A 17,394-nucleotide genomic window follows, 5' to 3' on the forward strand; every position below is an offset into this window, starting at 1 on the left:
AAAAAAAAAAAAAAAAAAAAAAAAAAGGTCGGATAATCAAGCATACAGAGAGTGTTCCTATATATATATATTTTTAACACTTCAAAAGCTTAATAGTTTTAGAAAATAAAATAAACAAACTGTACCATAGCTGTGCCCTTTTTAACTTGTGGACTCGAAAAGGTGGTTGAATGTTTCAATCAAAAGATATTTAAAAACTAAGCTTAGTAATAATTACACGCAAAATAAATGGTAATATTACATGTGAATGACCCAGTGATTCATAAATCATCACTCTCTGCATATCTTGATCCAAAAACAGGTTTTGAACCAAAATGACTTACAAATTCATTGAGACACGAGGAGAAACAAATAAATTAATACCAGAAGGAGCTTGTATAATATTGATTCCACATCTTCTCCAACATAACCTGCCTGAAAAGTAGAGCGTGTGAATTAGAATTCTACTAAGCCAACTGAAAAAAAAAAATGCTGCTTGGTAATTAGAAGTGGAACTATTTTGAAGCAATAAATACGTGGAGATGATTGAGGCTCAAAATTCCTGATATAGAGACAAGGAAAAAAATGTAGAGCTCACCAGTTACTAATCGGTATAGCATACATATTTTTATCAAAAACCAGGCTTTCATTGAAAGTTTATTATTATTATTATTATTATTATTATTATTATTATTTGTGTGTGTGTGTGATGTCATTGGGGGAGATGTGAAAATTGTACTCAAATAATTTCTTTAATTAGTATTATAGGTGGGACTAATTGTGAAAGTATCATTAACTTTTGAATATGTTTTTTATTTTTTTGGGGGGGCGGAAACATATCATCCGTTGATACGATGAAATTACAAGAAATAATCACTTCCTATCGATAAGTTACAAAAAACAATTACATTGAGCTACGAGAGAGAATAAACCATAATTACAAAATGGGGATCAATTTACACCAAGACATAGAAAGATGCACAATTGTCAAGAGTAAAGCTTTGAAGAACTGTTCCTTGTTAAAGATACGAAAATTCTTCTTGGTCCAAATGGACCACAAAAGAGCCCGTATGCCAAGCTAAACGGTGTTTTTTCTCCTTTTTGGAGGGGTGCCAGCAAGCATGGTGGAGAGGAGGTCCCAAATGTCTTTTGGAATGGCAATGTGCCACCCAAACACTTCCAGTAAGTATCCCGAAAGATCTCTGGCCAGAGGACAAGTACTGAATAAGTGATGTGGGATTTAACATTTTTTTACACAAAATACAGCAGTTTAGAGAGATATTCAGCTAGGGGGTTTTTTTTTTTGGGTAGAATCCTTTCCAACTAGAGTCGTGTAATTCCTGTTTTCATAATGAGAACGCAATTTGTGAGCTACCTTTATGATAATTATTGTCAGTGTTGGACTTTCTACTCTTTTATGAACATTTGGGCGTAAATATTAAATGTCAAATATTTGGTCCTTATTGTCTTAATTCTTCTCCTATATAGGAAATCCTAAATTGCACATATTAACATACAATATATTTTTGACCTCTTGAGATTAAAACGGTATCATAGCAGGTAAACCCTACCAGTCCTTAGAAATCCTAAAAAGCCCTAGCTGTCGTTGCCATCAACTGCTACCATCCTCCGTATCATCACCAAAACTCATGGTTGCCTTGGGCTGAATATTGGACAAAACCACTTTCATGCCTCCATTAATCTCATGCCCTTTCAGGCAGTCTATGGATGTACACCCTCTGCTATTTAATGAGGATCGAAAGACAACTAATCTTTTTCTGAAAAGTCAACTTTTGTTGAGAAAAATATGAAAGAATACAAGAGTATCCAAAAAAAAAGGAAAAAAAAAAAAAAGCTAAGCCCACAAAAGGGAGTCCAATTAAAGAAATTGATACCAATTAAGAAGAATAAGACCTAAGGAATAATATCAAAAAGACTTTGTCACGGACGCCCAGAGAGAAACATAGAACCTAACAAGGGACAAAAGTCATAAGGACCACTCACATTCCCTTTGAAGCTAATGGGCAATTGGAACAACAACCTGTGCAGAGAGACATGATGATTTCCACTCTTCAACACCATCTGGTAATTACTCATAATCGAATGAAGAAGTTTGCAAATCAAATGAAGAGGGTGCTGGAATTTATGGTCTAAGACAAAAAATTTCTAAAAATTCATCCATCTTTGACTAAAAGGAGGTGTGAGAAGTTATTTCCAATATACTATGGGTTATATAAGGTGAAGGAGGACAAAGGCCAAGTGGCTTAACGCTTGGAACTTTCAGATGAAGCAGCAATTCATTTTGTGTTCATATTTCACAATTGAAGAAAACAATTGGGGAGGACATTGACGTGAAGTCCTTGCCTACTCTCACAGAGAATTATGAGTTGCTAGCATAACCAAAAGAACTCTTGGCTGGATGTTGGAATGAACATGAAGCTAATTGGGAATGGTTGCTGCAAGGGGGATTCTCAACAGAAGTTGTTTAGTAGGGTGCATTTGTATGGAGTTGGAGAGGGAGTGCAGTATTTGGGAAGGGGTTGGTTGGAAGAATGTTCTATCATCGTTATGTTGGGACTGTGTGTCTGGGAGGGAGGGTTGTCTTTACTTGGGCTGCTACGGTTTGAAAGACATAACAAGATTTTTAGAAATAGTTATAAATCTTTTTGTAATGTCTGGGAAATTGTACAGTATACATCCTCTACTTCTTCACAGGGGATTTTGTAATTTTTCCATTTTCATGATCAACTTAACTAGGATGGGGGGTGTTTCTTATATCCCCTTTTCTTGTATGCTTTCCTGTTTTTCTTGATGAATTGTTCTGTTTAAAATATACATACATATAAAAATAAAATTTAGAAAAGAAAGAAAAAACATTAACAAGGAAAGAGAAAATAACCATCCTGAAAATAAACTTGCCTGCGTTAACGCAGTAGCATCAGCAATGGTGAAGGGTACGTTCACAACACGAGCAAGGGTTTTTGCAAGTAATGTCTTCCCTATCCTTAGAGATTTCATAAATGATTATTGAAAAACCTCATACAAAATCAAGGCTATAGGACACCAATAGGAAAAGCAGAAAAAAATCGATCGTACCTGAGCCTGTAGGACCCATTAGCAACACATTACTCTTTTCCAGTTCCACAATTTCATTGTCATCATTCTCCAGTTCAATCCCCAGCGATCCTTGCCCTGGACTAAATACAAATGTAGACACCAAGTCAAGGAAAAGTACAATCACTAATATCGCAGAAATATCATTCCCTTGGATTAATACTACTTTTTTTTTAAAAAAAATATAGACTATCGCTGTGAACTCCTTAAACATCAGTAAGCATATATAAATGACCTTTCGAAAATGATTGCAAAATGAAAACTAGAGAACTCTCACAAACTAACGTTTTCTGCAATGAGGCATGATATATCCTCTTATGGTGGTTGTATACTGCCACAGAAAGCGCCTGAAATGTTAACATTATATCAATCAAAATGGTAGATCCATGGTAAAATTTATTGGTTGAACAATTCTAAATAACAGTAAACTTCCTCATGGATTATGCCCCGTCCTTTCATCCCAGAGTACACAATTCTTAAGTATTAAAGAGAAAAGAAGAGAAGTTGATTTTCCAATAAGCCATGCAATTAAATTCATAAATCTGAAAGTTCTATTTAAATAAGTGATTGTTCTATCAAAGCCAAACAGCTCAACAAAGAGCTCAAACGACACAAAATCCAAATGGTCTTTTAATAACTTCCAAAATTGAAAAATCACACCCTTGCCTTTGGAAAGAGGAAGCCACAACATCAGAAGGAAAGAGAACTAGAGAATAAGACTCCTAAGTTATACCAGCAAGTATAGAGATGATAGTAATGAGTGGTTTTCCAAATCCTGAACGAGCAGCAAGTAGCATGCCCAGAATTCCCTTATCACAACTTTTAGGTTCAAAAGCCTCATCCCGTCAATGTTTCTGGAACCAGTGTTTGAGAAAAACAAAAGCAATTATCTAAGAAGTTTTTTTTTTTTTCTTTTTTTTTTCTTAAGGCTGTAGGAACTCTCATTCAGTCCGTCAGTATTGGGTGGGATCCCTACCCATTCCAAATCATTGTTTATGGTCCCCTTTACAATTCAAAGTAAGCTGGAGAAGATCATGAGGAATTTCTTTAGGAGGGTGTGGAGATACCCCGTGCTTCTCACTAGGTCAGATAGGAAATTGATTTGAAGCTGAGAAGAGTAAGGCAGTTTGGGTATAGCTAATTTGAGAATTCATAATGAGGCCATCCTAACTAAGTGGTTGAAACATTTTCCCTAGAGCCTGAGACTTTATGCTATCATATCATTGCAAGCAAATATGGAGCTCTTCCGTCCTAATGTATCTCATTTTGTGGGGCTAAAAACACAAACATGAATCCTTGGACGGTCATCTCATCTCTTCTAGTTTTAATTCTTTTTCTAAATGTGACATTTTTAATTGGGGTTGACTTAGGTGCTCATTTTTGGGAGGATTTTTGGTTATGCGAGTCATTTTTCTGTCTCCTATTCCCTATCATCCTTCGAATCTGATTCTGTTGCATGTCTTCTACCTTCATCAAGGGACTCCTTTTCCTTAACTTTGTTGTTTTCCATACTTCCAAGGAAATTTTCAATGTTCTCTTTAAGAGTATCGTTTTCACCCCAGCTCTAGCGATTATTGTTTCCGGGATACTATTGGCGTTTTCTAACCTCCTCAGCCATTCCTCTGTTAGAATAATTCTTTTTACAATCACCCTTCCCTTCATCATTACCAATTGGAGTCTTTTTATAACTCCATGCTTTCGTACGACCAGTAGTCCCACATTTGCAGTTTGGTTCTATCAATTAAATTTTTAGTTTCTAACCAAAACATAAAAGAAAAGCCACGAAAATCTTGTAGAATCTGCAGAAAATACTTGTGAAAAAGGTTATAAGAAGCACAGATAATTATCAAATCACCCGAATCCAACCTTCTTGGCTTTTTCTTGTCCAACGATGAACTTGTCCAGAGCCTCAGAAATTTCCTTGGGAGTTAGCAACTGCCTTCCTGAATTGGCCTCGTTCTTGGGAACACCGTTACTTTCCACCAAACCCAAGCTACCATGGCCACCGCCACAGCTACCTTTCCACCGTGGAGGCAACGCAGAATCATCAGCAGAATTGGCGCCAATATCTCCTTTCGAAGGTTGACACGATTCATTTTCCACAATGTTATCCAAGTCCCTGGCGCCCTTAACCCTACCAATCTCAATAAAAGTACCCTGTAATGGAACCAACTTGAAGGGTCTAAAATAGAATGCAGTTTTGCAATTGGGGCAGAGATTTAGGGCATGATAGACGCCTGTCTCCCGACCCGTAATGGACAAGGGACGATTGGAGAAGATGACAGGCATTTGCTTGGAGCACCTTGGACAATTGACATCAGCCCTAATGTAATCATAGTCGGAGGCCCCTTTCCAACTGTGGCGCTTCTGAGAAAACCGAAGGATGAATCCAGCGGAGCGGGCGGCGGCGTGGGGTTCTAGAGAGGGTTTAGACGGAAGTGGAGTTAAGAAGCGGTGGTGGAACAGCGAATCAGTGGTTGTGATACTTCTGATCGATGTGAATAGCCTGATGAATTTGGTGTTCTTAACTCTGAATCGTGGAATCATAGCGGCTTTTCGAGTAATCTGACCGGATGATTGAACGGCTTCGAAGTTCTTGTGGAATTATGAAAGAGGAGAATGAGTAGGCAGGCGAAGTTGCCGTCAAGAGCTCACAACAGTGGCACCTGTTGCACTGTGTTATATTTTCTCAAGAAATTAAAATATAAAACGCTTTTTTGGATGAAGCTAGAATGTCAACTTTAAAAGAAACTTTTCAAAACTTTTTTGATGGGTGAAATTCCTATTTTCTCCTTCTCTAGATCGGCTACAATCATCTACTATTCCCTCATTCCACCGTAGTTTGAGCATCAATGACCCATTTTAACACGTCTTCATTGTCGATCATCTAGGTCTCGAAAAGATCGAATGAAATACCTTTCAATGTGTAGGTCTCAAAAAGTTATACGACATCTAAAAAAAAATTATCAAATTTGATGAACTGAACTCAAAATTATGATCTCTCAAAATTTAAACTTAAATCGTTTTCAATTTTTAAGAGTACGGGAGGTTAAGGTTCCTTGCATTTTTGTTCGCTGTATAAGAATGGTAGTAAAAAAATACAAAATATATATATATATAAATGGGTGATCGTTTAGCTACAATGGAGTCGAATTGAGAGAGATACGATCAAAATAAAATTGCACATTACGATCGTGTGCAGTGTGTCACAATCCTACTTTCTAGGCAGCGGACTAGTGATTGTGCAGCGCTTGTTCAGCGAGCAAGTTAGCCGTGTGAAATTCTGACATATGGTCAAGTCTCGGGCCACATTTTGTGAGCAAAAGTTTTTAGAAAATCGTTGGAACCAAGTTGAAATTAAGCATTGTGAAAGTCAATTGCATTGAAAACATGTGTGTAAGAGAGATCACAATACTTGGTTGGGGGAAGTTTGATGACTATTTGGTCTCCCTATAGTACATTTTGAGATGATACATATATGACAAATAGAAAATACAACAGTAAAGCAATACAACATGAAAACAAATAAAGGGTTTAGCATGGCATGGGCGTATGACCATGGGCACCACGTCTTGGACAAGCATGATCGTGGCATCCTCCCACATCTAATTGATTGGCGTCCTACCAACCGGCTATCTTCAAACTCAATAATGTGGATAGCAGTAGAGTCTAGGTCTCTGAAGTGCTCCCAACTCATTTCCTCTACTTTCATTTGACAAGGAATTCTCGAATCTTCCGTACAGGTTTTCCAACTTTCTTAACTCTGTCCGCTAGGATTGCTTGACCTCCTTGGTGTCCTGCTTTGGGTCAATTTTAGATATGATGATCAAGTTTCAATTGTCGTCATCTGGATCGAGGTAGTAAGGTTTTAGGTTGCTCACATGAATTACTGAGTGGATTTTCATGCATGTGGGCAATGCCACCCTGTAAGATGTAGACCCGATATTCTTGAGAACTTCGACCGGTTTTTCGTACTTTCTGACAAGTCTGGTCCTTTCGATTGCAGAATTTGATTTGTTCTCACCTCAATTTTTAAGACTTGATCTCCACTCGAAATTGGAGTGGGGAGCGACACTTCCTGTCAACCCACTTCATGTGTTTGGAAGCTTTCTCTAAGTATGCTCAGGCTATATTTGTTGTCTACTTCCATTCCGTTGTGAAATTTTCAGCTTGAGAATTCTTCCCTACATATGGGTGGTCAATAATATGGGGCAGGGTTTGTTGCCGTTCACTTATAATTTCAAAGGGACTCTTCACAATAGACAAAATAGTTGGTAGTTAAAACATAATTGAGTTACATCTAGTAGTTGTACCCAATTCTTCTAACGAGCGTCAACAAAGTGACGCAAGTACTCTTTGAGCAAGTAGTTGAATCGTTTTGTTTGTTTTTCAGTCTGAGGGTGATAACTTAAGGAGATATTTAAGGTCGTCCCCACGAACGTGAATAACTCCATCCAAAATGTTCCAATGAAACTATCGTCTCTATTACTAATTATGCTCGACGGAATGCTCCACAAATTCACAATATGTTTAAAGTATAGTTGGGTTGTTGACTCGATCGAGCATATTTTGGGTGTAGGAAAGAACGTGGCATATTTTCGAGAATCGATCTATGATAACCAAGATGGCTTCATGTTCGCCTACTTTCGAGAGGTGTGTTATAAAGTCCAGTGACACACTTTCCTAGGGTCTTGTCGATACTAACAGAAGTTCAAGGAGTTCTGAGACCTTGGCCTTCTCGACTTTATCTTGTTGGCAAATGAGGCACTGTTGAATACAACTCTCTATGGAAAACACTCGCACTCTTATTAAGATCAATCAAGAAAAGAATACAAGACACTTTGTAGAATACTACTCTTTATATTGCTTGGGATGAAAACTAGGTAGGGTGGAGGGGTATTTATAATATAGCCTACGGAATCTAGACCTCACAAATCTAAATCTTTTTCCTAAAGTATCTCGATCTCTTTCCTAAAATATCTAGGTATCTTTTCTAAAATCTAGTACAATTATTGGGCTAGTGATGATATTTTAACAGACACGTCTTGTATACTACATTATGATGTTTCACATGTTTGGCCAAAAGTACCCTTTCTTGACCAAGACGTAAGTTTGATCCCATCCAGGGTGTCCAACCCATAAAGTATCATGACATTTCTAAATGAGCTTCTTCCTTAGTTCTCCCGCTCTTGAGACATACAATTTGTTTACTTTTGTTAGTAGAAGGTCTCTTCGCCCCAAAACTATCTAGTCTTCCCGATTTTGGCTAGATCAACCACAACTTTGGCCTAAGGGTCTTTATGCAAGTTCTCTTATGATGTCGCGCAACAACCCATCAATTTTACTAGAATGAACATGGGCTAGCATGCACAGGGCTGCATGTTCGCCCTTCCAACTTAGTACGTCAGCAGCTTGATTACTTTTTCCTACTTTATGTTCCAACTTAAAGTTGAACTTCACTAATGATTCTTATCACTAGGCTTGCTTTGGTGTTAACTTCAGTTGGTTAAAAAAGTGGTAAATAGCATTGTTGTCTGTCCTCACCACAGAGTGGGACCCCAACCGATATTGTCTTTAGACTCTAATAGAGACAATGGATGACAACGAGCATTTCTTTTTTGGAGACCATGTATCTCCTTTCTGAATTGTTGAGCTTCTGATTTTCATAGGCAATGTGGCGACCTTCTTGGATAAGGACACCCCAAGGACAAAGTCAGATACATCCGTCTCTACTTCGAAAGGCTTAGAGATGTCTACCAAGTCGAGAACTGTTGGGTTTTATGTCTTAAAACTCATAGTTTGTAAACAAAAACATATTTTATTTTCAATAAAGTTATTATTGTTGTTTATTCAGTAAATATTGTTATTGAATAAAGTAAACTTTACGATTATTAATCTAAATTCAATAAACTAAGAACACTCTGACTATTTTGGAAAAACACCATCATTATGGAAACGTACACGTCAAACTGGTGCCTGTTGTTGCACCGGGGGGGCGTTTCTGATCTAGTTTAGTTATTGAGACAATTGAAAAAAGTATGATTACTTGAACTATATGTAGAGATATAAGAGTGGATCAAGTTCAAGTATATAGTCAAAATGATCTATAGTACAGGGATAAGGTTGAGTATCTTATCCTTGGGACACTATGGATGCGGCCCACTTCTGTATATGACATAAACAATGTGATCACTAAATTGTACATGCGGAGACATGTGAGTGGGGGCGTCCTATGCAATGAGTATTGCATAAGATCGGACCATGAAGAAAATCACTCTCACTTTATAATGTCGCTTACTGCTGAGATTGATTTTCTTTTCATTCGATGACTTAGGTAACTCGATTTTAATCCTGAGCTAACCATGAACTTCTGTTTATTCGGAATTATTCTTAGATTTGCATGGGTGAGAGTGACTCAAGTTCACCGACTCAATAGGCCTCTCATTTCAGGGGTAAGACTGGGTAAATGGCTGGGGACGTGGGGTGCAAGATGGAATTCACTCCTACTCACTTTTAGGGATAAAAGAGAGGTAGTTCCCTTAAGTATGACTCCAAGTCTTCAACAAGGGGCCCCACCTCTCATTGACTTGAGAGGGATTCGTACTGGTTGGACCACAAACCATTATAGGATCAGTGAGACATAAAGAACAAAAAGTAACTTCTGAGGTAAAACGGTGAATTGACTCAACTCTAGTTACGAACAACCTGTGAATGATTGACTTAATAATCATGGTTATATCAAATGGACAAAAATATATCTAGAGTGAGGGGAGTGCAACTACTAGGCTATAGTGGAATGTCCTAGTAGTTAACGAATGTTGGTTAACAAGGTTAATGAGTTTAACCGGTTAATCTTGAATTGTTGGAGCCCATGATCTATTGGTCCATTAGGTCCCTCTGCTAGCTCATATCGAACTAAACCATAGAATAGTTGACGAGTGAGTTCGAAGTGTTCAAATTCAAATTAGGGAGAATGCGCTACATATATACGATATATTTAACCTCATTTTTGTTTTATTTACGAATTAAACAAAAAGAGAGAATATGAGATATTTAAATAAGATTTAAATATCTTAATCAAATATGTGTCTAAATTCATTAGGATTGACATTTGAATTAATTTTAAATATTAATTAAATAGTTTAATTAATCCTTTAATATTACTTTAATTTGAAATTAATAATTCAAATTGATTGTTGAATCAAAATGAAGAAAGTCAAAATGTAGACTTTATTTCATGGAAAAATCCATGTTTGAGTTGGTGGAATTTTGAAGTGTCAAAATTTGGTTTAACGAAACTTGCATGCTTGTAAGATAAACCCCAAAAAATTTAGTGGAATTTTGAGTGTCAAAATTTGGTGAACTCAAACTTCCATGCTTGCCCCATAATCCCAAACATTTGAGTGGAATTTTGAGTGTCAAAATTTGGTTATCTCAAATTTGCATGAACATGCAGACATGACTATAAATAGAGTGATCATGATACATGGAAGATCTCCAAAAAAAAAACCTTGAAAAAAACATCTCACAAACTCTCTCTTCATATATACTAAATCTCTCCCAAGTTTAGTCACTCACCGGATTCCACAATCTCGTTCTAAAGTCGGAGAATAGTGGAGAAGAGACTAGTGGTGTTCGAAACCGGTTCGTGAGAAAAAAGAAACTTGAGTGGCAAAAGGTTAGTATTCAAACTCATTTAGTTTTAATGCTTTTGAACATGCTAGCTAATTTACTATAATTGATGTCCTTAGAGTGCCCAAGATTCAAATTGCTTCCGACTGTGTTATATTAACACCAACAAGGACAAGGGCCCTCGTTGTGGTTGTCTTCATATCTTCTAAGGCCTTTTGACATTCTTGTGACCATGACCAGGGGTGATCTTTCTTCCGTAGTTCTATAAATGGGGCGGTTCACCTAGAAAATTCTTCGACGAATCGACTGTAATAGTTTGCCAATCCTTGGAAGGATCGTACATCAGTTACCGAAGTGAAAACTTTCCAGTTCTATATAACTTTTATCTTGTTGCTATCCATGCTAATTTGCCCACACCAAATGACGTGTCTGAGGTAGATGATGCATTTTTGTGTGATGGCACATTTCACCTTCTTAACATATGGCTGATTTTTCCTTAGCTTGTCGAATACTAACTTCATATGTATCTTGTGCTCTTCTTGCGTTGGCATTGTATACGACTATCTTATCGAGATATACAACCACAAGTTGATCCAAGTATTCATGAAAAGCATGGTTCATCAATGTACATAATGTAACGGGGGCATTCACCAGTTTGAAAGTCATTACCAGAAACTTCAAAGCCTCATATCTCATTACGCACATTATCTTGGGTTCATCTCCCTCAACGATGCGTATTTGATAGTATCCTGATTGTAAGTTCAATTTCATGAAGTATTTGGCCTTGTGAAGCTTGTCAGGTCGAATATGATTGGTAGGGGATATTTTTTATGTATTGTCCCCTTATTCAAAGCTTTGCAGTCACTGCACAGATGTAACGTTCAATCTTTCTTCTTCTGAAATAGCATGGGGTCCATAGAGCTCGGTTGTGGGACAAATGAACATTGCATCTAACAACTCATCTAAATGCCTTCTCAGTTTGACTAGCTTTGGTGGAGATATTCAATATGCATTTTTCGCTGTTGGTTTGACCCTAGAGAGAAGCTCGATTTTGTGATCAATACCCCAACAAGGTAATGTTTTTGGCAAGTTATCTGGTATTATGTCAACATAATGGTTCAAGACATCTCTAACTTCATTCGAGATGAGTTCGGTGGTGGTACCAAAAGTATGACAATGAATGTAGGCTCCTCTCGAGCGAGCCCTCTTTTCAGTTTTAGGGTAGAAATCATTCTTAGGCTGCCTGGTTGTTTGATGCTTGCGGGGAATACAATAGGATTGCAATCGATAATCAATATGCATTTTGCCAATGACATTGGGATGACTTTGTACTCGAGGTGGAAGTCTATTCCAAGTACCATGTCGAAGTCATCCATGTGAACCACAACTAGGTTCATTTCTCTTGACCAAACCCTATTTTTAAGGAGGCTCTCTTAGAGATTTCAATGATAGGTAGGGCCTCTAAATTGACCGCTTTCATTTTCTCAGGGTCCTCTATCTTGAGTCTAAATTTGCGAACTTTTTGGTCAAAGATGAAATTATGGGTTACGACTAAGTCGACTAGGGTGTTTTTGCTGGGTTGCAAGTTTATCGTTGCGTCCACGAACATCAACCCATTCTCGGTCACTTTTAGATCGACCTTCTTTTGGATGACCGACAAAAATTTCAATGCACCCATTCTAGGGGTATCTTGATCTTCTTTTTTTTTTTTTTTTGTTGCTAGTTCGACTCCTAGGTGATCGCTCTCTTGCATGGAGACTTGAAGTGCACCGAAGGACACTTGGTGAGGATAATAGGACATCTTATGGAGGCCTTTGCATAACATGTATTGTAAAGGTATCGTTTGATAGTTTTTTTGGGGCTATCAAGATAATCTGACGTTTGTATTCTGAGGAGATCTATTTATTTCCCATTTGGTCTATCGTTCCCTCAATGTGACCTATTGGGGCCTTCATTATGCTGACTCGGTGGCTTATACGGTTTAACTCAAATAGTTTAAGGGTGGTGTGTTCTTTCTTTGAAATCTAGCTTTGCCCCAAAGTTTAGGACTCTCTCTGCGGCAACGGCAATGAGTGGGGCGGCAAGATCTTGAACCCTTTGTTTGTATAACTTTGCTCTTGCCTAGGGTTGTAATCCTTCGACAAACCATAATACTTTGTCCTTCTCAGACATATCCCTAATGTCTAGCATCAAAACTAATAGCTACTTAACTTAGTCCCTTATTCATTTAGTGTGTTGTAGTGCCAACATCATTTCCACCCCTCCTAGTTGATTGGTATTTTTCATGTTGATCGTTGGTTGGACTCTGTTACTACTAAGCAATTTGCTAGGGCATGGAAATGACTATGTTCTAGTAGGAAGTCCATTCCTAACACGATGTTGAAGTAGTCAATCTTAACTATGACAAAGTCAATTCATCCAATCCAAGTCCTCAGCTTGATCAGAGTTCTCCTTGCAACTCCTAAGATAGGTAAAGCTGTCGAATTAACGAGCTTCATCTTTCCTGCGTCTCGATGCCTGATAAATCTCTGAAAGTAGGGCTATATCAAGTCTTTTTATAGTTAATTTTGCACTCATACTCACCATTTTCTCACTAATTGCTCAATTTATTCTAATTAGTATACATGAAATAGTCCATTGTGGTTTAATATGAAAAGAAGTTCAATTTGCATAAATCGAGCTTAATTGTATACTTAATTAAGTTATTTGGTAAAATTCCAGAACATTCATGGTAAACCATGATGCTGTAGCAAATTTGGAAACAACATTGCTTGCATCTGGAATTAAAGTGCTGACTTTGATGTTGAAGCAATTCGGAACGCAAACTTTTCGGGGATGACATGGAAATTTTAATCCACATCAGCAGTCCACATGGGTCATTGACTACCAAATTAGAAACATCCTAGGTGGACGATTTTATCCCTTCTCAGCCCTAAATGAGAAGAAACAACCATTATAAAAGGAAAAGGATACCTAAAAAAGGAGGAGAGCCACATTTTGGGAAAAAAAATCGAATTAGACAGTAGAGCCCCTGCTGTGAACTGCTATGAAACCAAAGAAGAGTAGAGCCTCTGCTGCTGTGAACTGCTATGAAACCAAAAAAGAAGAAGGAAAACCCTAATCCAAAACCAAAAAAGAAGAAGGAAAACCCTAATCCAGCAATTGTTGATGGTAGAAGGGAAAAAGACCAAGAAGGATAGATTAGGGGAAAGAGGTGGATGTGAGAGCTCAAAGGGAGGGAACTTCCATTGAAGAACAACAACACAGATGGATAACTCCCTATTTCCTTGCTCTCTTTTCTTATTCTATCAATTTTATACGATTGTGATGTGGGTTCCTCTGTTTAATTCAGTTTGTATGGAGAGCTAAATTTTATAAGGGAGACAAGAGAGTTTTATATAGTTTAAGTATGATGATGGTATGATTTTAGTTTATTAAAGAGTTGTTCATGATTTGCGTGTGTGTTTAATTAGCTACTTTTCATACAGAGTTGTTCTCTTATTTTGGGAGAAGAGAGGGAGCAATGAAATCTTCTTTAATACTCTAGTTCCATTGCAATGAGACTTGAAGGGTAATAGAAGGGTTAGAAATAATTCTCTCCTAGAGCCTTGTTAATAGAAATTACAAACGATTATGGAAGTAAGAACTATGCATGACCCTTGGAATTGGGCTTGGGAATCTATTAAAAGGAACAAAAATCTACTACAAAAAAAACAACAACTTATCTATTTAATCTCTTTTAGCCGAACCTTTCTCATTATTTTCTGTTTTTCGACAGCAGTGGCCCTCTGCATTAGTTTTGCTTAATTAGTTAAAATCACCAACACTCATTTGAATGTTACCCAAAAAACTCACTTAATCTCTAGTGATAAAATTAACCAAAAATATAGGTTCTTTGTGGAATCAATAATTTACTTATTACTTCCTACTTGTGATAGTGTATACTTGCATTTATTTTTATGAATTTTACATCATTTTATTATATACATCCATGAGCGATCAATGCCAAATGATATTCAGATGTTTTTCTTCGACCTCCGCCATGAAGTTGTGGGTGGCTCTACAGTCGATAATAGTGTTTCTGGTTGCTTTGTGATTAACCAAGGCCTCAACATACATAAGACTACGTTCCACTGACTCTTCTATCTCTTCTGCTCTCTTCTGAAGAGCAGACAAGTACTTTAGTGCTCCACGTGGGGGTGTTCAACATATTCAGCTAACAATATGTCTATTTCTACTGTCTCATACTCAGCTTCTGAATTCACTTCGAGTTTTTCTTGGAAGGCGTAAATGTCGCCTTCTTGGGCATTCAGATGTTTGATGGGCCCCTTTGCATATGAAGTAAGACGAGTGGCCTCGACTTTGATTATGATTGTTCTGGGTGTGAGATTTCCATCATGGAGTCCTACCGTTCTATTGGGAGGACTCGCATTCCTCTTCTCTGTCTTCAAGTCTGTCACTTCCCCCACCTTTGAGATAGATTGGTTGGTAATTTATATTTTCATCACTTGCGAGCTTCTGGTTCTACTCTATCTCTTGGGGTTGATTGATACTTAAATAAAACAGTCGTTTGGCGGTAACATAAGCCGTGGAAAGGTCTTGAACTCTTTGTTCGTAGAGCTTAATTTTCGCTCACGACTTCAACCCCTCAACAAAATTGAAGACCTTGTCTGTCTAAGACATATTGAGAATATCTAGCATAAGCCTAGAAACTACTTAATATAGTCTTGAATACGGCCAACATACTCTCTTAACTTCCTTCTTGCTATTATCTTGACATTCTCTAGGAAGAACTAAGAGTAGAGTTCTTGTTTCAAGCTATCCCAAGTGTCCACAATACATCGACCATCTTGCATGTCCATGTACTTGGACCTCCACCATAACTTTGCGTTGCTGGCTAGATGCATTGTTGCCAACTTGACCTTCACTTCACTTCTTTTGCCACGGTGTTTGTGGCTTGAAAGTACTGTTCGAGGTCGAAAATAAAGTTCTCTAGAACCTTGGCATCTTAAACCCCATAGAAGGGCTTGGGCTCCGAGACATTTACCTTGTTAAATTGTACTACACCCCCAGTTGGGGTTTGGCTCCCCACCGCTCTCATAATGAGGTTTAATCTGGCACTTAAATCCACCACTTCAGCCTTAACCATTCCAAGGATGAATCTAAAATCTTTAGACAAATTTTGAGACCATCCAAAAGATCGCTTGTTGGACATTGTCTAAGCCCTCAACGTGTTCTTCCATTCGGACAATCGAGTCGTCGAGCTATCCCTACTCTCGAAGCCACCAACAGTTGTGGCCTTGTTTTCTAGGACCTCGACCATATTCATTAATTTGCAGACAGACATTGCCTCTAGGCAGCTTGCCATCTCATCGATTCTGTTGGCTTTAGCGGCAATCTCATTCATGCAAGATTCTAAAAGCCACATTCCATAAGAAACTTCACTCATGCCTTAACTATTCTTCGATTTTAGTTAATGGGTCAGCATGGGACTTGCTGAGTTGTTTTACAGTGAACATGATTGTGTACTAATTTTCAAGGAGCTAACTCGGCTCTGATACCACTGGTTACAATCGCACTCTTGCGGCAACAGAACAACGATTGTGCGGCACTTGTTCTAACCAACAAGCAAGTCAGCCGTGAGAAATTTGGATTTCGTGGACAACGTCGGCATATGCTCGAGCCTTGAGTCATATTTGCAAGAAATGTGTTTAGAAAACGTGACTGAGGAAGTACATTTGAAAACAATGTGAAAAAATTGAAGAAAGAAATGTTATATGGCTATAAGCAAAGAAAAAAACATCAGGGCTTAAATAACATATAACTTAGGGTAGGAAGAATTGACGACTAGTTTCATCTCTACATTTTGGGACATTTTAGCTCGGCAGGTGTAGACAAGATTTTGGTGACCGGCCATATCCCTCCTATTGACACAACATGAAATAGTAAAGACCTATCTAAGATAAAAGCATGTAAAAGGAGTTTGGAACATGCATGCGGCCATGGACAAGCATGACCGGGACATCCTACATGCGGCCATAGGCAACACACTTTGAACAAGCATGACCATGACAAGACGCATGCGCATTTGGGCTGCAAGTGAAAACACAATTGGCCAAAGCTTCAGGCGCATGGGAGTTACTATTAGGGCAGGCGAAGACACCAATTTCCTTTCACTTCTTTCCATTCGACTCCTTTTGACCTATTTTATTAAAATTAGCCAAAATTGAAATATTGGTTCAATTAGAAGATATCGTTGGTATTACCCTATAAAAAGTACATACAAAAGAAAAGGAGTTCGTAATTAAGTAAGCAGCATATCAAGACTCTAAAACAAGTTCCTAACTTGTTTTAGGTACGTGAGCAGGTTGGTTATGTGATAAGGGGTTTAATATATTCAATATATGGGTATTGCTTGAGTTAATTATGATATGTACTATGCATGAGTATTTTTAATCTATAATTCCCAAAGAATTCTTGCCCCGACACGTAGTGTGCTATGTTAGGGACGATTATAATTCCCAACGTCGAATTATGTGATGTTATAGGCCACAACAGAGCCCAGAAAAAATTTAAATAAGCACATAAAGAGGAGTCTATGCTTGAAATAGCTAGAATACCTTTTAATTGTATACCTTTTAACCAAATTGAAAACTTCAGGAGAGTCTG

The 17,394-nt window shown here is 37.8% G+C and overlaps 1 protein-coding gene and 1 long non-coding RNA gene across 5 annotated transcripts in view; one reads left to right on the forward strand and one right to left on the reverse strand.

Moving 5' to 3' along the window:
• The window catches only part of LOC111492504 (CLP protease regulatory subunit CLPX2, mitochondrial), an 11,383-nt gene extending 5,591 nt beyond the window's left edge, over window positions 1-5,792 (reverse strand). For 2 of the 3 annotated variants that reach the window (XM_023141863.1, XM_023141880.1), the window contains exons 1-5: window positions 4,960-5,792; window positions 3,371-3,440; window positions 3,076-3,171; window positions 2,899-2,978; window positions 364-414 (exon numbers count right to left, since the gene is read on the reverse strand). In XM_023141863.1, the coding sequence (XP_022997631.1) occupies window positions 364-414; window positions 2,899-2,978; window positions 3,076-3,171; window positions 3,371-3,440; window positions 4,960-5,640 (978 nt within the window). In that variant the 5' untranslated portion in view covers window positions 5,641-5,792. Of the gene's footprint in view, window positions 1-363; window positions 415-2,898; window positions 2,979-3,075; window positions 3,177-3,370; window positions 3,441-4,959 lie in introns of all 3 variants that reach the window. The other variant, XM_023141872.1, reaches the window with a different exon arrangement.
• Window positions 1-17,394, forward strand: part of LOC111493399 — a 631,558-nt gene that overhangs the window by 567,913 nt on the left and 46,251 nt on the right. The window lies entirely within an intron of this gene.

The sequence above is a fragment of the Cucurbita maxima genome, unplaced genomic scaffold, assembly GCF_002738345.1.
Source record: "Cucurbita maxima cultivar Rimu unplaced genomic scaffold, Cmax_1.0 Cma_Scf00001, whole genome shotgun sequence".
NCBI classification, from domain to species: domain Eukaryota; kingdom Viridiplantae; phylum Streptophyta; class Magnoliopsida; order Cucurbitales; family Cucurbitaceae; genus Cucurbita; species Cucurbita maxima.